Genomic DNA, 26,833 nt, shown 5'->3' with positions numbered 1-26,833 from the left:
GGGAGGATAAATGAGTGCCTGGCGCTTTAAGAATGAAGAGACTTCAGAGCCATGGCTGGAGATAAGGGCGAAGGAGGAAGAAGTGAAGTCCATAATGTATTCGGGCAGCAGGACGTTAGCGTGCGGGGAAAGCGCACAGCATCACGGAAGTAGCTGTGAAAGGCTGGTTTGCCTGCAGCCTCCGATAACACAACCAGGAGGATACACGCTCACGCATGCGCAGAGCAGAAATGGAAGGCGCGCGAGAGCCCTGAGCAGCCTCTTTGGTGGGCGGCACGCGAAAGACTACTTCGCCTGGCTCGGACGAGCCAGAGCACGAGCGGCGGAAAGCGAGTGCGCGTGCGCCCCGGTCTTTTGGCACGGGCTGGGCCCAGGTGGGTGTGTTTCCCCCTCTTCCCCCCCCTTCACACGCGTGAGTAGCCCCGCCCCCTCCGGCCCCCGGCCGGGCTGGGCCGGGCAGCCATTTTGGGCAGAGCTTTGTTATGGTTCGGTGTGGGGAACTCAAGCGACACAGAGAGTGAGGCGGGAGGGGGCGAGTGGGGCCTGGTCCCGTAAGCACGGCCTTGTGTGGAGAGAAGGGAAGAGGAGCTGGACTTGAGGCGGCGCTGAGCGGCAGCCAGCGGCCTTTGGGGAGAGAGTAAGGTAGGGAGCGGGCAGGGGGAAGCCCAGAACAGGCGAGGGGGCGGGAGCATAAACAAGTGGAGGTTCTGTTGCAGGAAAGAGCCGAGGGGGCGGCGGAGGCCCTGCGGGGTCGCTTGGCGGCCGGGAGAGTTGCTCGGGGCAGTTGTTGGTTTGCGGAAGCGCTCGGGACGAGGGGCATCGCGGAGAGGTGCTTGGCAAGGGTTGGGGGGGCAGGGAGGCGGCGATAGCTAATAAGAGGGTAATGGGGGGACCTGCTTGGAGGTGTCTGCGCGGGCAATTGGGGGGGCAGGGGTGGAGACTGGAGGTGTGCGAGGAAGGATCAGCTGGAGTAAAGAGTGAATAGCGGAAGGAGGAGGCTACGGTAGGCCTCTGGAGTGCGAAGTTGAGCAGGAGGTGCGGAGTGGCCAGGACAGGCAGTCGGTGGCATGTGATTTTCAGGGCAGGTGGGAGAGGGTTTTTTGTTTTGTTATTTGTTGGCATGGGGGTGAAATGGATTTGGGGTTCCAGCGTGGGTATAGGAAGGGAGGGAGAAGCTGATCAAAGCAGTTGTGATACTAGGCAAAGGTAGGGGGCGGGTCTGAAGTGGGGTAGGCGGGGGGGGGGCTGTCGAGTAGGGCACAGGATTTTATAAAGTGCGAGGAGTTATTCTTTAGAGGAAAGGGGGCAAATGCTGGCTTGTTGAACAACTTATAGACAGCTTGTTGGACAACTCGAGACAGCAAAGTGTGGTGGGTCAAAACTAGGAATATTTAAGTAAGAATGCTTGACTTTGCGTAGTTTCCCTATGGAACTGTTTTCGTTTTCTTTTTCACACACACACCCGCCCCAAACAACAACAGCGACTCTGTATTCAGGAACAAATATACAAGTGTCAGGACTGGATAATTATATCTTGCCTTCCATGCAGACTGCCTTGTAAAATCTAGCATTGTTGTTCTTGCTGAGCAGGCTGAGAAGGAGGGAGTTGACTTGTGGGTGTGTTTGTAGGGAGGTACAAATAGAGTATTTTGAATATTAAGGCAGAAGGAAGGCATACAGTATTATACTTGTGTAATACTTCTTTGCTGCATATGACTCAAGGTAAGGAGTAGAGTGTCAGATTCTGGCAGTTACTGGTAGATTTTTTTAATGCTTGAATGGAATGTGCACTTCTTGTGTCTTTCCTGATGGCTATATTACTCTAGATACTGCTTGAAATTATTTGGGTGTGTGGGGGTGTAAAAACATTTTCCTTTAAAATTTGGGTGGCTGAGTTAAAATATAAATGTTAAATAGAATCTAGTGCAAATGTGGAAGTTGTTGTGTGTCCTAAAAGGATAGTTGCTTTGCCTGTTCTGCACCAACATTTCTTGGGAAATAGGACAATTTGTCTATATGCCTTCTATGTAGAAGATAGTCTGAAGGAAACGGAACAATTCTTAACTTTTAAAGAGAATATACTAAAGTAGTACTTCAGCCTGATAACCTTAACAGTAAGAATTTGCATCTAGAGATCTATCAATACTTTAGTAATTAGTTTGACTTTTAGATGCAATAGAAAGAGTTCCAGTGACCAGTGTTTTCTTAGGGGTGGGGGAAGAGACCAGACTTATAGGATCTACTTTTGTTTTTTTTCTGGAACCCCCAAGATCCATCAACCAGAGTTGGGTGCAAAAGGCATACTTAAAATTAAAGAATTCTGAGCCCAAGAATTTGTTTTTAGTACCAGACCTGAACTGAGCTGACAGTTCTTCCACACACATATGCACTCCTTGTTGCTCTATGCCACCCTATTTTCTTCATTTCAGCAATCTGATTTGTGCATCTTGCTATTATTAAGCAATTGATAGTCAGAAATCGTTGCCAACCTCCTGAAAATCACATAGATCTTCCATTAAATCCCCAATCTCTGCACCCCTGTCTTGGGTGATAATTGTCAGGGTAAGGATGAGAACTAAGTATATTATGAAAGGATAATAGAATTTTGCAATCATTTTGATAGGTACTTCATTTATATAAACTTGTACACACTTTTGCATGAGTCACATGTTGTTCTTTTTTAGATGTATCTCAAAGAGATTAGTGGGTTTGGGATTATTTGTATGTCAGCTAATACTTTTTAGTCGATTTACCATTTGCAATTCTCCCTTTCTATACAACAAGCATAAGTGAAATTTAACCCTACAGTCCACGTACTGAATGCTACATTAACACTTCTGCTAATAGTAGTAGACAGATATGACTGTGGGTGGGGATTTTTTAATTAGATTTTGAGTTGTGTTGTCAAATTTCTGCTGCTGTTGTCATATACCCTACTGTAATGAGAAATGGAAATAAGATTAGAAATTTTCTTAAATCCTGCAAAATATTAACATTGTTATGCTAAATGCTCTTCAAAATATGTCCACCCAGTTAATAGTCTGCATTCCTATTCACACTAACTTCAAGCTGCATTAAGTGTAGTGGAACTTCTGAGCTAACATGTGGTTTATTGCACAGTTTTGTTTTAGATACCTGAGTTAAACTCAAGTGCTTTGTACATAGTGAAGCTTATACAGAAACTCGTTTATCACTTAGGCATTCTGGTGCTTGCTAGTTTTTCTGCCTCTGTAAATTAAGAGAAGAGTGTAAGCCTCACCATTCTGGAAGATTTCCTTGCACCAGAAACTTTGCCTTAGTAACAAATTGTCAATATTTCTGTACACAAGAGTAGCAGTGCAAAAACATTTAGTATTAGAAGAAACAACAGGACTGGAATATAATTCCCAAAGAGGATAGGTTTCCATTTAAGTTTCTAGAATTTTGTTGTTTGCTGTGTTGCATTCAAAGCAAGTACTGAAAGAGAAGCTAGTATTGCCTCACCAGTTGATTTGCATAGTATTTGGTAGCCTTTACTGACTTATGGACAACTGTTAAGGGGGAAGGAATGACTATTGTGAAAGAAATATGTTAGTTCGCTCTTTTGCTGCAACCTCTGTATTTTAGAAAGAACACTGTACTTTGAAAGATAAGAGGTTTTGATACTTCCCACCTCTCCACTTCCCCTTTCCCTACTCCTTTAGTTGTAAAAATAGTTGAGTAATATATGGTAAAGTCAAGCTAGATTGAGACCAATGTAATGAATTTCTAGGGCACACATTTCTTCAAAAAGGTGATGAGACTGATGCCTAATTTTTATTCTTTTCCTGGCTCCTAACACGTCTCCTACAGTAGGCTGCAGCATGTTACTAATTTGTCATTACTAATGTTAAGCTCAGGCACTTGTAGCATAACCATATATCAGAGGTCGCCAACGTTTTTGGACCATTTTGAATGTTGAGAGAATGCTGATGATGCCAGTTACAATATGGCAGCCATGGGGGAATGGCATGGCACAAAATTAGAGAAAGTGAAGATACATTTTCTGCCCCTGAGCAACCTCATGTTTACCATGGGAAATCAGCTGTGGAGGTACTAATGTCAAAGGCACAACAGCCTTGTTTTCCCCAATGGCAGTCCTAAACCAAAGCATAAACTGCCATCCTGTATCTAGAACATAAATAGAACAAGCTCTATTTAAAAAAGGAGAAAGATTTCTGAAATAGACGTGTACTGTGCATATGAGGCCTATCACATTTTTTGTAAAATGGTATAAATATGACCTTGTAACATAGTTTCAAGTACTGTATTAAGTCAGAAGAAGAAATGCAAAAAAATTAAATTGTGATGGTCTTAAAATCTAAGCTTTCTTTTTGAAAGACTGTAATATGTTTGATTCATGGTGGAAAGAAAATTCTGTTCTAGATAATAAAGAGAAACTTTGTGAAGGGTGAATTCCACTATGTATTTAATCAAACACGGGATTCACTCATAGCACACTTAAAAAAAAAGATTTTAAAAGTATGTAAAAGATGCTACGGACAATTAATGCAGATCTTTCATTGGCTTAATTTCTGGAGTGTACACAGATATTTTACAGCTGTGTGTGTGGAAATATGGAAAGTAGTAATTCAGGTTCAGGTGTAACTGAATTACAAAAAAATGGTTAGGTGTGTAAAATGGCTGACTTGTCTTCAGTTTGTCTGACATGACTTTTTAAAGAATATATTGAAACAGACCGCTTTCATTTTAGAAATATAATACATTATTTGTTTTAAAAGGGGGAGACTCAAGACCACTTATTTAACAATGTATGGTGTTTATACCCAAATAATTTCATCTCCAAAATAGCTATGTATTTGTACAGGCATTTAAACTTACCCATACCAAAATTGGAGCTTACTTGCAGCCTATTATGGGTTGAATCCAGCAACCATTGGATAAATGGAATGACTTCTGCTCCTGCAATGGAACGTCTCCTCCCCATGACCCCCAAATCTGAGGTAGTGGGTTGGGGAGGTGGGGGTGCATGGAGGGGGGAGGAGAAGTACATGAATGAAAGCCATTCCACCTGTGCAATGATGTTTTCGGATGCAACCCAGAACATTTTAAAGCTTGGGAAGTTTTAAATAGTGTGGCAGTGGAACTGGTCACCTTAGACTTTGTTTATGGATAAATATATGTGTTGTGATGGTCATCACCATTTGATGTTGATAGACATCTGTATTAATCTGAGATACAAACAAGAGTCAGCATCCACACATAGCCATTTCACTCCTTCCTTCACCAGAGTGAAGCAGCCAGGAAGCTGCATCCAGACCAGGAGCCATAGTTATGGCTTTCAAACAAACCACATTATGAAACCATGGTATTAAGGTGGTCACTGCATTAACTAGTTCCAAGTGTGAATGCATCAAGAAGCTGTGGACTGCAGCTTCCTGGCTTGCTCATTTGTGCAAAGGAAGAGGTGAAATGGTTGCATGTGAGTGCCTGAAACTTGTGTAAGTCTTGATTTACTAAGCCAAGATTATCCTCTGAACATCACCCATGTATAAAGTATGCACAAATTAATATGGGTTCAGCAACCAATTGTTGACTTGGATGAAGCAACTCAGTGATCAAATTTCAGTTGAGCCATGGCTTATATGTGTGGCGTTATGGACAGCAAAAATAATAATAGTCTAGTAATGGCCCACTTCACAATGATATCAGTAATGATGCCTCTCTTGTTTCAGTGTACAAAGGGTAAATTCTTCGTATGTTAACCTGTAGTTCTGATTTTCAAGGGTTTCACAAAAGCTTTAGTAGATTAATGTGGGACATATTAAGCTACTAGTGAAATACTTGTTGTTGTGATGGATGTTATGTGTGTGTGTGTATATAAACCCACATGTGTGGAGATACCGTGTACACTACACACATTCCAGGGGCACCTGCAGTTTGTATATAGAAATACACCCTCTTCTCTGAATGGAAATATATGATTTTTAGGCGCATTGTGCGACAGGAAATTTTATTAGTATGAGCAGTTTCTGAGCTCTGGGCGCAGTACTATGCCTAAAATTTCAGATTAAAATTGCAGTGGAAGGAAGAGAGGACCTTTTCTGATTCCCCACTTCCAGCTACTCTCTGAAGACTGGAGAAGAGACCCTCTTAAGAATATTAGGGGGAGGGCAAGGGAAGGACTAGACCATGTGAAAATGAACATATTTTAGCTGCAGTTCACTCATTTTCAGCTTTGTATTCTTGTTACTTAAAAAGCATTCCATTGTTACACCCATAACCTAGGTTTAAGGTGCCATTTAGCTCCTAGCTTTCAAATCTGTTTCTAACACTGGAAGGTAAGACTTGTATTTGATATTCTGTCCACTCTTGTACCTGGCCCTTTCTGCAGCCCTTTGACTGAGACCTTTCTCACTCCCATTTAAAAGGTTAATACCAATATCAATAACACAAGCAAGATATGATTGCATAGCATTCTTGTTGGCAGTCTAGCTGCAATAGTCTAAACTGCAGTTTCCAAAATGTCTTCAAAAACAACCCCTTGAAAAGCTCATTGCATTATTCCAGTCTAGAAATTAACCAGCCATGGCCAGGCTGTCTCTTGTCAAGAAAAGGTTGCAGTCAGCATATCAGGCATAGCTGATAAAATGCACTACATGCCACTGAAGCAATCACACGTTGAAATGGCAAAGTTGAATCCATAAGCACCCACAGGATGCACACCTGATCCTTCAGGGAGAGTGAAATCCTTTTCAGAACTGGTTGAACAGCACCTTCCTGGGCAGATGAACCACCCACCAACAGCACTTCCATCTAGTTACAATTTATTGGTTCTCTGCCAAGTACCAAGACAGCAGTGCTTCATCAGGAATTGACAGAGCTGGGTGTCAAAAGCCCCATAACCCTTTATAGGACACAGGAGTTCCTCAGCAGATAAGTTGGTGCTGAATGGGTTCCCATAAAATAAAAATCTGAAAACCACTGGTGTAAATCATAAGCACTGCAGCAGTTGTCTGAACCACCTAAGAACATCTCGCCAAATCACCTTCTTCCATCTAATCAACCATATTCAAGGTTTCAGTGGAAGGAAATGAAGGTGGAAGAACCATCTCCAGTACATGGCTTCAAATTTCAGATTTAACATGACAGTTACTTGATTTGAAGCTTTCTCAGAAGTAATACATGCAGATCCCATTATCTGAACATAATGCGTTCCTAGAAAATCACTCATTAGGCGAACAATCGCATAATGATCTGATGAATCCCATATTCCCCTCCTAACATTTAGTTTGGCCTTGAGTCACTGCCTCTGCTCTGCAGGTTATATTTATCACATACCTTTTGAAATTTTTATTGATCAGGGTTGACCATACCAGTTTGAATTTTGTCATCCTAAGGATGGAAGTTAGGGCTGTTGTTCGCTTTTGTAGAAGGTGAAAAGATGTGGTGTGAAATGTTTGTACTCTGTTGTACATGAGTTGGGCCAGACTGCTGTTGCTCCTTTTTTCTGTGCTTGAAAATAGACTAGGATTTAGACTGAAGCAGTGTTAGTTGATTATACTGGTTTCATCATAAATACATTCTGCCATACTAAACTGAAAGATCAAATTCAAAATTGTTAATATATGAAGATGTTTTCTTTGGTGTGGGAATAAGTTCAATCTTTCAAGTTCTGAGGGTCCAGATGCTAGTGCTGCTTGTGACCTATGGGCCAGTAAGTCTTAGTATGTGGCTGAACAGCACATCCAAGTGTTTTTGCCTACCAGTGTCTTCCAATACAGAATTCCATTGCTCAAAATGCATTTATATGGGAAAATGCAATGTAGCACTAACTAGCAAAGAACTACTGCACATGGCGTTGGAAGTTATGCAATCAAGAGATGTATGGAGCAAATTAGGTTTCAGAAGAAGTAGGATGAACTGTGTTTTTAATTGAGAACATAGTAACTACCCGTATTTTTCGCTCTATAAGACGCACCAGACCACAAGACGCACCTAGTTTTTGGAGGAGGAAAACAAGGGAAAAAATATTCTGAATTTCAGAAGCCAGAACAGCAAGAGGAATCGCTGCGCAGTGAAAGCAGCAATCCCTCTTGCTGTTCTGGCTTCTGTGATAGCTGCGCAGTCTGCATTCGCTTCATAAGACGCAGACACATTTCCCCTTACTTTTTAGGAGGGAAAAAGTGAGTCTTATGGAGCAAAAAATACGGTAATCATGATTGGGTAGAATTAATGGAATCTGGACTGGTTTTTTGCAGATTTCTGTTTAAGGTTAGATAGTAAATCCCATGTGAATCACTCAGTAATTTGTGTATACCTATACCTAACAAGGGATGCGGGTGGCTCTGTGGTCTAAACCACAGAGCCTAGGGCTTGCTGATCAGAAGGTCGGCAGTTTGAATCCCCGCGACGGGGTGAGCTCCCGTTGCTCGGTCCCTGCTCCTGCCAACCTAGCAGTTCAAAAGCACGTCAAAGTGCAAGTAGATAAATAGGTACCGCTCCGGCGTGAAGGTAAATGGCATTTCCGTGCGCTGCTCTGGTTCGCCAGAAGCGGCTTTGTCATGCTGGCCACATGACCCGGAAAAACTGTCTGTGGACAAACACCGGCTCCCTCGGCCTATAGAGCGAGATGAGCATGCAACCCCAGAGTCGTCCGCGACTGGACCTAACGGTCAGGGGTACCTTTACCTTTATACCTAACAAACATTGAGCTGTAACTGTATGCATCAGTGATTAGAAAGGTGAATACATAAAACATGCAGTTTTCTAGAGTAAACTAGGCTCTTCTGCACACTCAGCTGTTTGCCATATTGGTTTATTAGTTGCACTTAAGTCACAGTTTCCTGTGAAGTTGTGGTTTGACAAACCTTTGAAGCATTGAAGTAAGGCACTTGAGGAGGTAATGAGATGGATGAATTGTCATATTGCTAACTTTCAGACTGATGAGCGATAGCTTATCTGTCAGATTGTTGAGAGGCTCCCTGAGACAGTAGGTTCCTTTGATTTAAACATTTATGTACAAGATTTTGACCACTATAATATGGATGTGGCACACAAACTTGCAATATTATATATGTTTATGTTTTTGAAGGGGGCATGATTTCATAGTGTTTCACTAGATATAAATTGCAAAGCCGCCAGACATGCAAATAGCCATTTTAAAACTCTTTAGAAAGGAACAGTACTAAAAACATTACAAGTAAGGGCTGTTCTATGGAGATTACACTTAACCTTTTTTTGTTCTCGATTCTATTAGTTATTCAGTGTCTATGGTAACATCTGTTAGGTCTTTAATAAATGCACAGGTATTTGCAGATTTACATGTAACTGCATTGTGTTAATTTAATCCTTCTCTGCTTTGCTTCTCAGGTAAACCTCTTGTAAGCTGAGCAATAGCTTGGAACTTTTATCCCAAAATAGAACCCAGTTACAACTTTGCTGAAACGAAAATAATTTTAGTATTTGAGTTAAGTGAATAACTTTTCCTCCCAAGAGTTGTATTGTTAAATTCCTGAATTATACTGTGTATTAACTTTCACTTTTAGTTTAGACAAGTATATTACGTCATTCATTCTCAATTGTTACTTGCTAGAAGGGTAAATACTAGTTATCCATGGATGAGCACCCAGCTGACACCATGCATCTGTTTCTGCTGGAGAGCTGTAGTGATAGATGCCACAGCACTGCAATGTGCTTTTCTATTAATAATACTGACATTTTTGAACAACTAAAATACAAGTACACACACAGAAACACAATAATTGAACAGTAGGACAAAAACAGCCTAACTTTAGGAATGGAAGCAAGAAAAAAGTACGGTATAATCGAATCTAAAGATACATGGTATACATTCTACTTGTCTTTGTTCTCCTTCAAAGGATCCTCACTTCTGAAGGAAAAGTTGAAGTTGGGATACAACCTTATCTTGCGGCACTTAAGCTACACTCTGTATAGGAAAAAGAGGTGGGGGAGATGCTTATGTGTAACATAGATCAGGAGAAGATGACTAATCAGAATCTAGAAAAGGGTTCTGTATTTTTTTCAAACTGTTTAAAAGTTTGCTGCGTCTTGTAGCTCACCCACTCCTTGCATACCAAATCCAACATTCCAATCTGGGCTTTCAGCTGGGTCCTAGTCTTGACACCAAATGCTTTGCTCTACGCAGCACATTTAAACCATAAGAGGAGCCCTGTCGGATCAGACCAGGGGGTCTATCTAATCCAGCTTTGTGTTCTCAAAGTGGCCAACAGATGGAAGCCCACCCAAAGGACATGAGTGCTATGATGCACTCCCACTTGTGATCCACCCAACTGGTTTTTAGAGGCATTCTGCCTCTGATGCTGAGGTAATATAGAAACTGTGACTAGTTATTCTAAATGCAGAGTAATGGGCATCTCTGCTTGCATGATTGAATGATTGTGAGGCTGGTGCAGGTGGATGAGAGTGGGTAAGCCTCACTGCACCAGCAGAAACCCTTGTGTTGGCTCCTGCTAGCTAGCAGAACTACTTAGCCCAACAGGTCTACTGTGACTAAAATATAACTGAGTTCCATCCACAGGCTTTTGAGCATGCTAAAATCAAGTTATATTTTCAGTGCATTTTTTAATTAAAATTTAAACTATATAAGGCAGGCATCCCCAAACTTGGGATGATGGGAGTTGTAGTCCCAAAACAGCTAGAGGGCCAAGTTTGGGGATGCCTGGTATAAGAGAAGTGCTGCTGGCCTTACATTCTTGCCTTTGTAAATGGCATACTTAATGGTATACTTATTGATTTACTGTGAGCATACCTTTCTGGGCTGTTACCATTTCCCTTCTAGGGCACAGTGGAAGCAAACTATGATCCCTGGCTTAGTATTGCATCTGAATTGGGAATTATTATTTATTTCACTCCCAAACAGACCATGGTTTGTGAATTATGCTTTGTTTCTACTTGTGCTAGCAGAGAGAATACAACAGCCCAGCAAAACATGTTCACAATAAAACATTAAGTATGCAGTATGTGAACTACAGTGTGTTGTCATGTCAAAAAAATAAGTATTGTAATAAAAATCTGAAAAGCTTTTCATTTGTTTGGATATAACATCTAAATCACATTTAGTGTTTTGATTCCCTCTAACCCCATCATATATTTAAGTTCAAATACTCTTGGGAGCAGAATGGTGTGTAGATGAACTTTTGGTCTCATTCAGCAGGGTTCATCTTCTTAATTATTATTTTTTGAGATACTTCATTAGGTAAAACTAACCTATCTTTTTAGTTTTGTTTACTTTAATAAGTCAGAAATGTTAAACTGGAATCTATTCAACTTAGGGCATCAGGATATGTTCCAGGAAATCAACATTTCTGATTTGAGTTGAATCCTGAGAAGGCGTGTGTGTGTGTGTGTGTGTGTGTGTGTGTGTGTGTTTTAATGTCTCTTGCCAAGTAATGTTGCATTCCCATCTAGGAGATATGGAGTCCAATTTCCAGGTTGTGAATGGATAGTTAACCTCCCTTCCTGCCCCAATCAGTAAAAGAAGTTATCACTTCACTGGGTACTTGCATGAGGAGGTGTTGCTAGAGGACAACAGTTCCTGGCCATGCTGGCTGCACTGATGGGAGTTGGAGTTCAGTAAAATCTGGAGAACCACAGATTTCCCTTTCCCAGCATAGTAATTATGGGGCCAGGATATTAAATCGGTGATTCTTTTAAAAATAATGTGCCAGTCTTGACAGAGAACTTTTTGAATCAGGCTAGAGCAGCTTCCCCTGACTTGGAGCCCCCACCCCCACCCCCAACTACAGCTCCAGCTAGCATAGCTAATGATTAGGGATGATGGCAATTGTAGTCCAAAATGTCATGAGAGCATCAGGCTGGAAAAGGCTGGGCTAGAGAATATCAACTTACTACTTTGCCATGATTATAGCTCCACATTGAGCTATATGAGATCATAGAATCTTAGAGTTGGAAGGGATGCAAGGGTCATCTAGTCCAACCCCCTGCAATGCCGGAATCCCAGCTAAAGCACCCATGACAGGTGGCCATCCAACCTCTGCTTAAAAACCTCCAAGGAAGGAGAGTCCACTACCTCTTACGGGAGTCTGTTCCACTGCCAAACAGCTCTTACTGTCAGAAAGTTTTTTCCAAATGTTTAGTCAGAATCTCCTGACAACTTGAAGGCATTGGTTCAAGCCCTACTGTCCAAGAGAGGGAGAAAACAAGCATGTTTCCTCTTCCACGTGACAGTCTTTAAGATATTTGAGGATGGCTATCATATCTCCTATCCTCTTTTCCAGGCTAAACATACCCAGCTCCTTCAAGCGCTCCTTGTAAGCCTTAGTTTCCAGACCCTTAATCATATTGGTTGCCCTCTGCACATGTTCCAGCTTATCAACTTCCTTCTTAAATTGTGGTGCCCAGAATTTGGACACAGTATTCCAGGTGTGGTCTGACCAAGGCAGAATAGAATGGTACTATTACTTCACTTGGACACTATACTTCTGTTGATGCAGCCTAGAATAGTGTTAGCTTTATTTTTTTGCTGCTGCATTACACTGTTGACTCATGTTAAGCTTGTGGTCCACCAAGACCCCTAGATGCTTTTCACATTTACTGCTAGTAGTCCAGGTGTCCCCCATCCTATATTTGTGCATCTGGTTCCTCCTGCCTAAGTGCAGAACCTTAGATTTGTCCCTATTGAAGTTCATTTTGTTAGCCTGGGCCCACTTCTCCAGTCAAATATAACTTTACAGGAAGCATGTATCAAAGAGAAATTCAGTACTTAAAGAAATGAATGCTATGCAGAATACCTTAAATGCTGCTGTTCTGGGGTTTCTTTTTGACCAGTAGGAAACCTTCCATAATTTACCTTTTGTGATTCTAGGCCTATGATTTCTGCCATGGTGATAAATCAACGGAACGTGGAATTTTTAAATTCTAAAATGCATAGCATCCTTAGTGATGTGCTAGTGTTCTGTGGTGTGTGTGTGTGTGTGTGTGTGTGTGTGTGTGTGTGTGTGTGCTTCCAATTTCAAATAAGTCATAGCTTAGTAGTTGTTAGGGTTGATTAATTATAGACACTGTATTAGTGAGGGTTGTTTGGTAGGTAATAAAATCTAAACCTTTCCTAAGAGTTTTTCTGAGCTAGATTTACATAATCAGCATTGCATAGTATTGACTGTGCTCAGTCCTCTTTTGGTTGACTTTGGGGGTTTTGCCGCCTTGTAAAGTGTTTTTTTATATATATCTGCAAGCCTCAAGGCTCCCTCTGAGCAGGCAGACAACTTTCCTTTTGTTTCTTTCTGTCCCTTTTTTTGGGGCTTTTGTCGGTATTCAGTGAATTTGCAATTAGAGAGTGTTATTTGTATCCTCTGTTGGTAGTGCATGTTGGCAGACCTGTGTTTGAACATGGCGGCACCTACAAAGTAGGTATGTCTGGAGTGTTGGAGTTCAAATCCTTATTCATGAATCTCACAAGGTAGCTTTGATGGTGGTAATAATAATAATAATGATTATGATGATAATAATTTGTACCCCGCCTATCTGACTGGGTTGCCCCAGCCACTGTGGGTGGTAAAGTCTCTCAGCCTAACCTACTTCATGAAGCTATTTTATGAAGACAAAATAAGGTAATACATGGACGGATGGGGTACAAATAGGATAACTTTCAAGTTAAAAATGCTGAAATAGGGTGTTGATTGAAAATAACCACAGGTAACTTAAAAGCTGGCTTGCTTCATGATTTCAGTAGAAACTGAAGAAGACATGGAAAATTTATGTTATTGAGCTTTTAGATCCTTTTTGCTTCATTTACTGATAGGTAATACTGTCTTTCTTTCAGAGAATACTTCGTGAATTCTACACTTTTCAGAAGATCGTCACCCAAACTCATTATAATACACCAACTTTCTCTTTTTTAAAGCAACAACTCAACTAAATTAGTTCAGGGAGAGATTATTTTCTGGCTTAGCCCCTTACTTTTAGCTTTAATTGAATGCATTCATAGCAACAATAGGACAGAAATCATTGTGAATCTTACCTCTTCATCAAGTTGCTTTTAGTTCCTCAGCAAGGAAATTTAAGTTACATTATGTGAAAATCCTTTCAAGATACAGTTTTAAGAATGCTAACAACTTTTTAAGCAACTATAAAAGTGGTGAAGATGAGTCTTGCATTTTAGAACTTCTACAAATATAAGTTTTAACACACATTTTCAGAATTTGCAAGATACTTCATGGTCCTGCCACCCACCTCCCCGCCCCCATTCCAAATCAAGTTGTTGCAGAAGATGAACAAAGTGGATTTGTGGAGTTCACCATTAATCATGGTGTCTTTCTGAATGCTGTGCATATCTGATAAGTCCTGTTGTAATGTAAAAGCTGAGTTGCATAGCATTGTAACAACAACAGCAAAATTAATGAGGTGAATGTAGTTGTGGCTTTTCAAAAATGCACACTCCCTTTTAGGTATTTTTTTTCTCATATAAGTGCAGAGAGCAATTAAGATGAGCAGCTAGAGGGGTGAGGGGTGCAGTCGGCACGAAGTGCGGCTTCTCGTGCTTCCTTTGGGACTCACCCTTGCCACAAAGCTGGCATAGGTGCACCCTGGAGAAGGAAGAAATCTGGAGAACCAAGAGAAGTGCTAAAAGTGAGAGTGGTGGACTGCAGAGGCCGGACTAGGTAAGTCATTGTGGGACTTCTTTTGTTTATAGCTATATGAAAATACACAATCTTTGCGCCTTCATTTCCATCTCTGTTTGTGATATTTCACAACAGGTATGTTCAAATGATCATATCTTGATTTAATAAGAAGAAATAAGAAGTCTTGTGCACCCACATGCAGCTGCTCCTTTCCTGTCTTTGCATGAGGTGGCAAAGAACAGGGAAGTCTTTAGTTAAAAATAATATCCTGTTTAGTGGCTTTGGAACTCACCAGTATTTGAAGCCATGGCTTGAGGTTGCCTTCAGATGGTGTCTAGAAGCATAGAATCGTAAGTTGGAAGGGGCCCAAGAGTCAAGTTCAACCCCTGCAATGCAGGAATCTTAACTAAAGCATGACAGAAGACCATACAACCTCTGCTTAAAAGCCTCCAATGAAGGAGAATGCACCACCTTACAAGAGAGTCTTTTCTACTGTTGAACAGCCCGACTGTCAGAAAGCTCTTCCTGATGTTTAGCCAGTATTACCTTTCTTGTAACTTGAATCCTTTGGTTTGGGTCCTAGCCTCTGGGACAGGAGAAAACAAGCTTGCTCCATCCTCCACGTGACAATCCTTTAGATAACTGAAGAAGTTTGAAGAGTTTCCCAGTTCAGACAAAATGGGAAATGGGATATTCTTGACTGTGGATTTCTTGTTCTGTGCTCATGGAAAAGCCATGATACCGTTCAAACATGCTTATTGTGAAAGATTTATAGCAGGGGTCAGCAAACTTTTTCAGCAGGGGGCCAGTCCACTGTCCCTCAGACTTTGTGGGGGGCCAGACTATATTTGGGGGGGGGGGGGATGAATGAATTCCTATGTCCCACAAATAACCCAGAGATGCATTTTAAATAAAAGCACACATTCTACTCAAGTAAAAACATGCTGATTCCTGGACCGTCCGTGGACCGGATTTAGAAGGCGATTGGGCCAGATCCAGCCCCCGGGCCTTAGTTTGCCTACCCATCATTTATAGTGTACAGAGGGAGACATGAGTGAAATACTAATATGCTGGAGGGGAAATTAATACTGAATTCTTCATCAACTTTTTCTAGTTCCCAGCAGAAACTATAAAGGTTGAAGGAGCTCATTTTCTACTTTTATTGGTTTTAATTGAGCATGGAGGGTGGAAATCAGCAGGAGCCATTGAACTACAGTAGTTCAGAATGGATCTATATCAAGTTGTATATCCTTCAATTAGCTCTTGGAAAGATACTGAGTTGCTGTCCAAGCTGTTGGGGGCAGGCCCAGTCCTGTCTTTGCTGTGTTGTCTTTGCTCTGGGAAGGGCTGACAGTGGATATGTGTTGTTCATCTTGTCTTAGATCCTGGCCATGAGGTTTGATGCCTCGCTTTATTGAAGGAGAGACACTGGACCTAAATGGCGCAGCATGACTTTGTTCCTGCCTGGCTTAACTTCTCTACACCACAGTCTGCTAAGGTAAACGACTGAATCTTGGATCAAACTCTTCAATAACATTTAGACAAGTTATGGCCAGGTTGCCTATTTGATTATGAAATGCATACATGGCTTTGTAAAATAGTTAAGTTATATTGGCCATACTGAGCCCGCATTAAAAGTGCATCAACAATAAAATGGTAGGACATTGCTACCAGAGTTGATAGCCCATTTGTCAAACTAATGCTTGCATTAAAAAAACTAACATACAAATTGCATTTTTGGACAATTTGTCACTAATGATCTGTCGTCATGACATGGGAAAAGCTGCAAAACTTAAATGTAACCAGTGCCCTCTTCAAACTGTTTTTTGCTTCATTGGGAAGGGTTGGTTTAAACTCTTGCGTTTTGTGTGGCTGCAATGTAGCCTATTCTAGTTACATTAATTGATCCATGCACTTTTGCCTCTGGCCCCACCCACCACTGGCATGCATCCCCTGGAAGGTTCTCAGGGAATGTAGACCTCGGGTTGAAAAAGGTTCTCTACCCCTGGTTTGGAATAGCCAGTCTCTCAAAGTCATGCACAGAGAAAATACAAACATTTACCATTACAGTAACACACAAAATTGTTAATTAATATGTGGGCAAAGTATGTGCCCTGAGGGACAAAGTGGATGTTCTGGGAACAACAAATGCTACAATATGACTGAAGCTAAGCTGGTGTTGTCCTGGAAGCCAGACTACTGGGAGCCCCTTATAAGAGTATACACTCATACCTCGGGTTGAAGACGCTTCAAGTTGAGCGTGTTCGAGTTGCGCTCCTCAGCAACCCGGAAGTAACGGAGCGTGTTACTTCCGGGTTTCGCCACTTGCGCATGCGCAGACGCTCAAAATGACGTCACGTGCATGTGCAGAAGCGGCGAAAAGCGGCATGCGCAGACGTGCTGTCACTAGTTACATTTACTTCTAGATATGAACGGGGCTCTGGAACAGATCCCGTTCGTATCTAGAGGTACCACTGTATATATAATTTGGATAGGGTTGTATTTACCATTAAGATTCAAATGTGCAGCATGGGGGTGTGACATTGCTCCTGTGTGCCCAGTAGCAGCTATAGCCAGAATTGCTTTTTGTTAGTTTTGATAGGTGCACCAGCAGTTCCCATTCCTGGTTAGGACAGACTTGGTAGCAATAATTAACGACAATATCCAGATTGGATTATCATAATGCATAGAACTATTATAATGCACTCAATGTGCACTTTCAGTAGCTTCTTATAAATGAAGAATCTAAATGCCATTTTCCAATATGGGTCCTAAACTGTTTGACTGTTGATCAATCTGTTACCCTGAAATAATAGCAAGATAATTTGCTGTCACAGTGTATTTAAAAGGAATCAAGGAAGGAACAGATTCCACACAATTGCAAACATGTGGCTGAAGCTGGTACATATATACCAAATTTAGCTTTGTTGGTTGGTTCTGGTGGTCACTGGAATATCACTTTTGAACAAAGTAGGAAACAGTCTGATAAACTCCTGAAAACTCATGCGGAACTCATAATTCCAGAGCCTTTGCATGTTTTGATTATTATTTTTTCCTTAATAGGCCCCTGGAACCACTCTTGAGAAGCACGGAGAGCATCTTCCTCGGGGAGAGGGCCGCTTTGGAGTAAGCCGGAGACGCCACAACTCTTCTGATGGCTTTTTTAATAATGGTCCCCTCAGAACTGCAGGAGGTATATAAAAGGGCTCATACTAGAACTTGTACACACTGGTCTTAGGTTTTATTACTCACTTAGGTGCTGCAAACATTTAAATGCTTGAAAAACCTGACTGTCTGAGATAAAAGTGTGGAGGTTTTCAACTTACCCAGGACTTTGTAACAATTGTTTCCTATGAGAGAGTAAACTGTGAGCACTCCGTAGGTAGTATTCTGATTTTTCATGATGTGCTAGGAGTCTGTTGGCATACTTAAGCAAACGTCAAGAAGACAGCTGTGATAGAAGACTATAATGTCATTGCTTGTATGGTAGAATGGTTAGGGTATATTGTTCACTTGGACTTCGTAATAAAGGCTGTAATCCCAAGATCTGGTTGGAGTAGTAAGGGTGATATTCTGAACTGACATAGAGCAGGGATGGGGGACTTTTCCTCCAGGTGGACCAAATCTGTTTCTGCCCTACACTTTGCAGGCCAAATTTGGGCAGGGTCTCCCATCTGTCAATCACCCAATATCACAATGAGGTGATGTGCCTCTATGAAAGAACACTCCCAGTATGTCATCAAAGAAATTTGTTCCAGGATTGCTATGGTGTTTCCATAAAAATCAACTGATGGATGGTTAGAGTGTGCCCTGCTTCAGCAAGGGAACAATGATGAACTTGCTTCTAATTGTTCCATTGAAGCCACTTCAATAGCTGCATATGGCATTGGGGGGGAGGGAAATAGATAGGTGTGATTTGCCAGAAGTAGCTGGGCTGCATTGTAGGTCCAAATTGGCTCCCGCACCAGAGGTTCCCAACCCCTGACAAAGTGCATTGTTGCTGCACGCTGGCTTCATTAGAGATCTGTACTATGGCAGATATTTTAGGTACTGACTATTTTTATTCATACAACAACCTTCCTCTCATGCAGACTGCTGGCATCAGCCTTCCCTGCACCGTCATGATTCTGTGGACTCTGGTGCTTCTAAAGGAGTTCATGTTGGGCTAGCTGGCAATCAGCCTGGCTGGTATGGTTCTTCACGAGGCCATGATGGCATGAATCAAAGAGGAGGAGGAGGAACTGGATCCCATCGCCACTGGAATGGCAATTTCCACTCCCGAAAGGGTTCAGCCTTTCAGGAAAAGCCACCTGCTGAGACGAGGGAGGAAAAGGAAGAAAAGGAGAAACTGCAATTTGAGGAGGAAGACTTTGTAAGTGTACAGTACTGTGTTTTCAACAAGGTTTCCTGCTGATTTTCACAAGCACTGATTTCTTCTATGCTTTCATGCGTCTCTGTGTTTCCCCAAACTGCATAATGTGTGAATGCTCTGCCCCAAGAGATGTGTCCAGAACATATGTCCACCTACATGTTCATAGGAAAACTCCTTTCTTTGGATATAGATGGGAAGTTCCTCCCACGTGCCAGTTGGGCAACCAATATCATTTTAGTTCCTTCCTCCTTCCAACTCACAGCTCTCCCTAAGGCTAGATGCTGATTAGACATACTGATTATGCCATGTTTAGTCTATATAAAAAATTAAATCCTCTTTTCATGCAGTACATCTGCTTCACTTAAACCTATTTGTATCTCCAACCTAGTTCTTTAATAAACTTGCTATTTGCTCACACTGGTTTGCAGAGTAATTAAGTACAACAGCAAAGGAACATTGTCAAGATGTTGGTATATAAATTTTGAGAGAATAATGTTGAATTTAAATTAAATTAAATTAAGTTTTTTAAACTTAGTCCTAGCTAAGTAACTTGAAAATAGAGTTAATATTCTGTATCATAGTAAGACATGTTTTTCTTTGTTTTCTAGCCATCATTGAATCCAGAAGCTGGAAAACAGAACAGCCAGAGTAAACCAGTTGGGACTCCATCTGGTGTTTGGGGTAGGTATTGAGGCATCATCGAACAGCCATCTTCTTAGTAAAAGATATAAATTGTCTTTCCATTTTCAGTCCCAAGAATTTTGAAGCAGATTGAGCTGAATCTTAGAATTTTCAAAGATGCCTTGGATATTTAGTGGTAGTGTTGTAGAGTCCTTGGGTCTCACCAAGAAATGCCTGTGTTCTCTTCTCTTCCCCCCCCCCCCACCCCATCATATTTGACATTCAGCATCAGAGACATTTAAATCCTGCCCATTCAGTATCTAGAGCATTTCTCCAATTCTTTCCAGCAATGTGGAAAGTGCTGTGTTTCCCATCCCTCCATCCAAGCAAGAGAGTGATGCTTGAGCCCTGAGCCTTAAGAAGCCACATCGTAAAGGGTGGACTTGATTCAATGAGTTATGGATCCTTTTTAATGCCCAAAGTAGCCCATGTCATCTACTAACCATTAATCACACATCTACTGTACCAATGTTCAGCCATGTAACATCCAAAGTAGTCCTTAAGATTGTTAGGCCCTATGCATACCACTGGTTACAGACATATAGCCAGAATGGAACATACTAATTGAAAGTCGAAACTTTTTGTGAGAGGCCTAAGCTAAACATAGCTACTTGCATCTTAGTGCTCATCTAAACTATATTGGGCCTAAAAATGAGCTTGTAACAATATGCACAACTGACAATTCCTACTGGTCCAGGTTTGTTCCCTCCAAAGACTCTCATGGAAGAATAGTGAATATAACTTGTTTCACCAGATTGCAATTATATAAAGCGTTGTCCTTTAGAATTGGGCTTTATTTGAACTGAATATCCATCTTGGTTGAAAACCTAAAATAAATCTATTTGTTAACTACATTTCCAGACTAGTCCTTCTCAGATCCTGTCCTATATGATGAGCTGGCACCAAATATTTCCTGTTTGAGCAGGTGCTAAAATAACTGGGTTGAGAAAAGAGTGAACTTGTAGAAAAGAGGACTACGTTTCTGCCTTCCTGTAACAAGTAGTGTCTATAAAACCATCTATTCCCATTTGAACTAGGGATGAACTGCATTTTTAATGAAAATTTGGTGTGTTTTTCTTCCCCACCCCTTTTACTAGAAAACCCTCCTAGTGCCAAGCAACCTACCAAGATGCTGGTCATCAAAAAGGTTTCAAAAGAAGATCCTGCTGCTGCCTTCTCAGCTGCATTTACGTCACCAGGGCCTCAGCTTTCAAATGGCAACAAGGCAACTACCATTGTCCCAAGTGTCTACAAAAATCTGGTTCCCAAGCCTGCAACACCCCCTTCCAAGGTATGCTTAGGTTCACTCAGATAAAAGGTAAAAGTACGACTGCAGGGGAAGTTTTAACATTCTGTTGACTAACCTAAGGGAAATAGTAAATTGTGCTGTACTAAACCTATACAATACTATTAGAATGTAAATGGAAATAAAGGGTTCATGTTGAAGGTTAAAAGTTTTTTTTAAAAAACTGGTTATCTTGAGTTGGTGTTCTATATGCACTTCCCTCCTTTTCTCTTTTCTTCCCGCTCCCCAATGTGAGGGTGTGCCCTCTCTCCTTTGCTGAGAAGGGCTGCATTATGACAACCAGTAGATGCAGGAACATTTGGTATTAAGCTCTCAACAATCTCTATTTACTTGTGACTTAGGGAAACGTGCCAGGTTTCCTCGTTACTCCAGTTCTGCATGCTTTCTCCCCAGCTGTTCCTGGCTTCTACTTTTGTATTCCCTGTCTTCAACTCTTAGTGCTTCCTCTACAGTTTAAATGTTTTACACAGGGTGTTACCATATAATCACCATGCACAACATGTGTCTTGTAGGATAAATGCAGCCCTCTCCATTTGCACACATTCAGGGGAATTCTAATTGCCCACTGTTGCACCTTCTCACCTCTTTGTAGGAATAAGCAAGGCCTGCCAAAGCCTGTCACAAGTAGAAATGGGGATGGGAAACTTTCTACATTACTCCGACCACTTTCTTTTCCTTTTCCTTTTCCTGGATCCGTGATGGGGCTGGTGCCAGTTTTTTCAGCCTGCTGACAAAAATATAAATAGTAATCAAGGTGACTGTCTAGTTTTAAGCAAGATAAAAAATCAAGTTACTAGATTAATTATTGGTGTTGCTTTTATGCAGTTTTTTGCTCCCTAATGTTACTGTATTTGTTCTCTTCTCATGGTAGCCAAGCCAATGGAAAGCTAACAGAAGTGAACATAAACCAGGCTCGCTCTCCTCCAGCCGTGATTCTGCTTTTACAAGTCCAGTGTCTGTAACCAAACCTGCTGTATTGGCCAGTGGCTCTGTTCTCACCTCTTCCAAAGAGGTAAGCTTGAAAGGTTGAATTAAAAAACTGGATTTGAAAGTATTTGAACATCAGTGAACATACACTTATGATCACCCAGCTTAAATGACACAAATAGAAATGAGGTAGGGAGGACAGGATCCCTCTGGTAAAAAGTAAACTCTGGAAGATTTGCAGCACTTTTATTCTCTCTACAGAGTCCTTCCAGCATCACCCCTCCCATTGAAATAAACTCCTCTCGCTTGACAAAGCTGATGCGCCGCACCACAGATAAGAAGAGTGAGTTCTTGAAGGCCTTGAAGGATGACCGGAATGGGGAGTTGCCAGAGCGCCATGAGAGCAACAAATTGGAGGATGTAAGGGTGCAGCTCCGGTTTTTCTTTCTAGAGTATTAAAACGATAGGGATTTTTGAGTGTGAAATGAAATGCTGTGTTAAAGGTATGGCAGAGCTGGTATTTTCCAACTATTCTAAGTGCTTGACTTGTCTGGTAATCAGCTACTTTTTATGGGAATTTGATTTTTGGTTCTGTTCTTTGGCTTGTGCAGATAGGTGATAAATGATAGTTAAAGGAGTGAGTTTTCGCATAAACAAAATATGTGTCCTCTTCATGCACAGTATGTCCATTTAGTGAATAACCCCTGCAGAAATTCATTTTTAATCTATATATACTAGTTTTTTCAACAAATAAAACAAAGCTATATTTAATTTTTAGAAATGTATAGTGCATAACACAAAACAGTATAGACATTTTCATTCCCCCACTCCCCAAATAATTGTGCTGGACTAGCACATTAAGGTAATTGAAAGCTTTTAAAGTCTTTTTTACTTTTGGGAAATAAAGGGTGATAGAGGTATTAAAGAGTACTGGCTACTGATCTTGGAAGCAAAAGACCTTATTGGTTACAATAAGGTTATAACTAAGCATTTTGTCAGATGTCTGTGGGACCAGATCCAATGTGTGCAGAATACATGGTTAAGTTATTTGTTGGGAACCCATTCACAATCCTGATTGTAGGATTCATCAAGGCTCGAAAATTGCACACATAGCACCCTGTTGGACATGTGTTTTTACTTTGCTGGATTGTGTTCTTATTAGTAGGACTTGCTTCCCCATTCTAGAAACTACAGCTTCTAGATAGAGGGATCTTGGGGGAAAAAGAATATTTTTACAATGTAATTTGTTAGTATTAATTATGGTCAGGAAGGCAGGGTATATATTGATTATTTTCCCAAAAGTAAACTCCTTACAGAGCAATTTGTGCATGTTTTGAAGTCTTGCTGGGCTTATTCCATAGCAAGTGTGGTTTTGATTGGATAGATAGCAGTACAAGAGTGGTTGTTTGATACTATGATCTAAAGGCTCAGCAGCCTTCACCAGGTAATTTGACTTATTTTTTTCTCCCTTGCCAGATGGAGGATGGCAGCACACCAGAACCAAAGGAAAACTGGGAAGAGAATTGTCACCAGAATGGTCTTTCTCTGCCTTTAGAAGAAGGGGAGAACCTTTCTCACTCATTAGAAGCAGAACACAGGTAAGAGGGAAGACAGACTGCTAAGGAAAATCTTTTTCTACCAGCGTTGTAAATAAATTAGTGGAATAAGAGTCAGAAGTAAAAGTAGAACCTGAAACTTCTTAAAGTTCTATCACCAACCACAAGTTATTGTCAGTTTTTGCTTCTATTGTTTGATCATGCTGTTCTTGCAGTGTAGTGTGCTGTCCTGCAGTGGGTGCTCATATACTGGGAGGGTCTTTGCACAGAGGCATATTATTTCAAAGGTGGTGGCAAGGGTGTAACTCCCTAACATCTATCTATCACACATAAGACCAGAATGTTTTTGTGGAATAAATCATTAAGTCTTCTGACACTACCCCAGCTGTTTGAGCACAACAGTAGATACTTAATGTCACGGCTAGATCAGGCCTGCATAAACCTGAACCCAGTAATTGCTCAACCTCTGATGCTGCAGTGCTGCTTCCTCAGAGCAGGCATAGGAGTAATGGCTCCTTATCTGTTAGGGATGCTTTAGTTGTGATTCCTGCATTGCAGGGAGTTGGACTAGATAACCCTTGGGATAGCTTCCAACTCTACAATTCTATGATTCATAACAGGAGTAGGGAGCAAGGTGTATTTGCCATCATTTGTCACAGAGTCCCTGTTGCTGCCACAAGGTAGTGAGTTGGGGAAGAGACATTTTCTCCCATTTGCTCTGGAAGAGGCAGATGACACAATTATTTTCCCCATTATTTATCACCCCTCAGATTTTGGCATGCTGACAAGCACCTAATACATGCATGTCAGCATGCATACACAAAAAAACTATTCCTCAAGAATAGTTGATTTCTTACTCATGAATAAAGAATACAAGAGGTGTATTCTACTCAGTTATAACCTGAGAGGGAGAAGGGGGCAACCCCATCCACTTGGCTTCTAGCTCTAGCCATCACTGGTCCAGTTCTTTCTCACATTAACCCTCAGGAGTGGGCCTGTCACAAAAAAGCTCCTGATTCCTGCCATATTCCTTTTTCATTCCCCAGTCCCTCATAACCACATCATTTACTTTCATTACCTAGGTCCTTCTTCATAAAGTCACCCCATGTTCCTTTGCAGCTGAAGAATACTTGTTAAATAATTGTTAACAATTATTTAACATTATTTAACAAGCATTGTTAACAATGCTTGTTAAATAGAACTTAACTAATTCATGTAAAAATCAGTGGTGAGTATCTATAGAAAACGTGCCAATTTTGTATGCATTGTGATGTGGGGGTGGGTCTTTCTTCCATTGTTAATCCAACCTCTCTTTCTCAACCCACCCCATCTCCTTTAAATTGCTAGGTTATTGAAAGCAATGGGGTGGCAAGAGTACCCTGAAAATGATGAGAATTGCCTTCCCCTCACAGAGGATGAGCTCAAAGAGTTCCAAATAAAGTCAGAGCAGGTATGTTTAGCTTTTGTGTTTAATATTATTATCAGTCTTTTAGCATTGGTCATTTCCTAGTTTTATTTCATAAAACCTGTGAGATGACTGCAAAAGCGTCTACTCGTTATTTTTTTGCATGTTGACAAGCCTATATAGACTTTGTTTTATATGTACATAGTATTAGAGTGTACTCTGCTTTGAGCTCTGAATGGAAAAGGGAAACAAATATGAATTCATTTTCCTTTCTTTCCTGCAGCTAAGAAGAAACGGCTTTAGGAAGAATGGATTTCTTCAAGGCCGTGGCAACAGTCAACTATTCTCCCACTGGAGAAGCACTTTTAAGACAGAGATTGAGGAGTCGGATACAGAAACAAGTAGCAGTGAAACTTCAGACGATGATGCCTGAAAATAGGCACAAAAAACCCACAGTACAAAACAACCCAGCAAACTCAGTTTGTAGTTCAGCACATAAATGTTTGGGGTTCAAATGAAGCAGAGTTTATTCTGTCTCAAGTCTGTTCAGTTTCTTTTTATTGTTGAAAACTTCATGCACAAGGGAAAGAATTATATCCCAAAGAAGAAAGCTATTGGCTTATTTTCGGTTTTGCCCTTCTATGCTTCATAGAGAACAGTCCATGCAGATGGGTGACTCATGGCCTTCTGGTGCAAGGCATAGTTTCAGTCTCATCAGCAGCAGGATGTAAGGGACTGAGTTGGGCAGCCACATGCTTCTCATACTGCCGTCCACATAGCAAAATGCTGTGCGGCAATAATGTGCTAAAACAATCATTGTCAATGACAAAATGGCTATGGAAGTTCTAATTGTGTTAAATTAATGCTAATAACATGGAACTTTTTTATTTTGTTTTTTGGCGGCTCGGGGAGCTTCATCACTTAACCAGGCGTGTTTGGTTTTTTTTCTTTTTTGGGGGTACAGCTGTAAAATATTTGGATATAGGAATTGTTTGTGTTCTTGCAACCTTGATATTCAGGGTGGATTGTAAAATATAAATTTTTGTGGGACTTCAAAGATTAAGATTATTTTGATAACATTATTTACAGATTTAAAAAAGTGACTATCACATTGAGTCTGTATGAGGGGGAAAACTACTGCAACAAAAGATAACTAACTTGGAATAAATATTTTGCATCAGTTTGCCAATTCTGTGTCTCATTTCTCATGAAATACTATATAAGTAAGGCAACTTGGCTATCCTTATTTTGTGTTATTGTGGCCTTCATATAACAGAACCTGCTTTAAAGAAAAGTTTTGAGTAACTTGAATAAATCCTGATTTGGTTTTTAAGCAAGGGGTCCCTGCTCCTGCCAACCTAGCAGTTCGAAAGCACATCGAAGTGCAAGTAGATAAATAGGTACCGCTCCCGTGGGAAGGTAAACAGCGTTTCTGTGCGCTGCTCTGGTTCGCCTGAAGCGGCTTAGTCATGCTGGCCATATGACCCGGAAGCTGTACGCCGGCTCCCTCGGCCAATAACGCGAGATGAGCGCCGCAACCCCAGAGTCGGCCACGACTGGACCTAATGGTCAGGGGTCCCTTTACCTTTACCTTACCAGTTGAATAGTTGTACTTCTCTTTCTCTCTGTGCAGAGCAATTTCACATTACAATGCAGATATTATCAGAACTGAACATAAATTAACATCTGAGTGTAAAGTGAGGGAGAGAGGCTCAGTTGAAATGCTAATGTTTATACACTGAAGAAAATATAGAGAATTCAAATCAAACCTACTTTAATTTGATACTCATTGTGTCATTCTCAACCTAGACTAACTCACAGGATTGTTCTGAGGATAAAACAGGGGGCGGGGAACCAAGTATACACACACACTATTTAATTTGTATACCGCACTATACCTGCAGGTCTTGGGGTGGTTACAATATAAAATCACAAAATACCAAACAACCCAATAACCCCCCCCCATATGCTATATTGAGTTCC

General features: G+C 41.1%; 2 protein-coding genes across 7 annotated transcripts in view; one reads left to right on the top strand and one right to left on the bottom strand.

Moving 5' to 3' along the window:
- The window catches only part of TMEM69 (transmembrane protein 69), a 45,359-nt gene that overhangs the window by 16,574 nt on the left and 1,952 nt on the right, over nt 1-26,833 (bottom strand). The window contains exons 2-3 of one of the 3 annotated variants that reach the window (XR_013987445.1): nt 21,545-21,686; nt 18,819-18,913 (exon numbers count right to left, since the gene is read on the bottom strand). The gene's annotated coding sequence lies outside the window, so the exon portion shown is untranslated. Of the gene's footprint in view, nt 1-18,818; nt 18,914-21,544; nt 21,690-26,833 lie in introns of those variants that run through there. The other 2 variants (XM_081009569.1, XM_081009568.1) reach the window with 2 other exon arrangements.
- On the top strand, nt 232-26,039 carry GPBP1L1 (GC-rich promoter binding protein 1 like 1). 4 transcript variants are annotated; one of them, XM_081009468.1, is made up of 12 exons: nt 232-374; nt 13,805-14,642; nt 15,986-16,101; nt 17,667-17,796; nt 18,695-18,975; nt 19,584-19,656; nt 20,754-20,947; nt 21,834-21,974; nt 22,151-22,309; nt 23,366-23,487; nt 24,793-24,895; nt 25,134-26,039. In XM_081009468.1, exons 3-12 carry the CDS (start codon nt 16,042-16,044, stop codon nt 25,281-25,283), a joined length of 1,413 nt encoding a protein of 470 aa, XP_080865594.1. In that variant the 5' UTR covers nt 232-374; nt 13,805-14,642; nt 15,986-16,041; the 3' UTR covers nt 25,284-26,039. The 4 variants fall into 4 exon arrangements, with proteins under 4 accessions (XP_080865594.1, XP_080865593.1, XP_080865596.1 ...); XM_081009467.1 differs by lacking the exon at nt 232-374 and adding an exon at nt 445-642; XM_081009470.1 differs by lacking the exon at nt 232-374 and adding an exon at nt 1,340-1,722.

Source organism: Podarcis pityusensis, assembly GCF_964106645.2.
Source record: "Podarcis pityusensis genome assembly, chromosome: 6".
Lineage (NCBI taxonomy): Eukaryota > Metazoa > Chordata > Lepidosauria > Squamata > Lacertidae > Podarcis > Podarcis pityusensis.
Note: the sequence above shows the minus strand (reverse complement) of the source record. Positions and strands in the feature narration are given on the sequence as shown.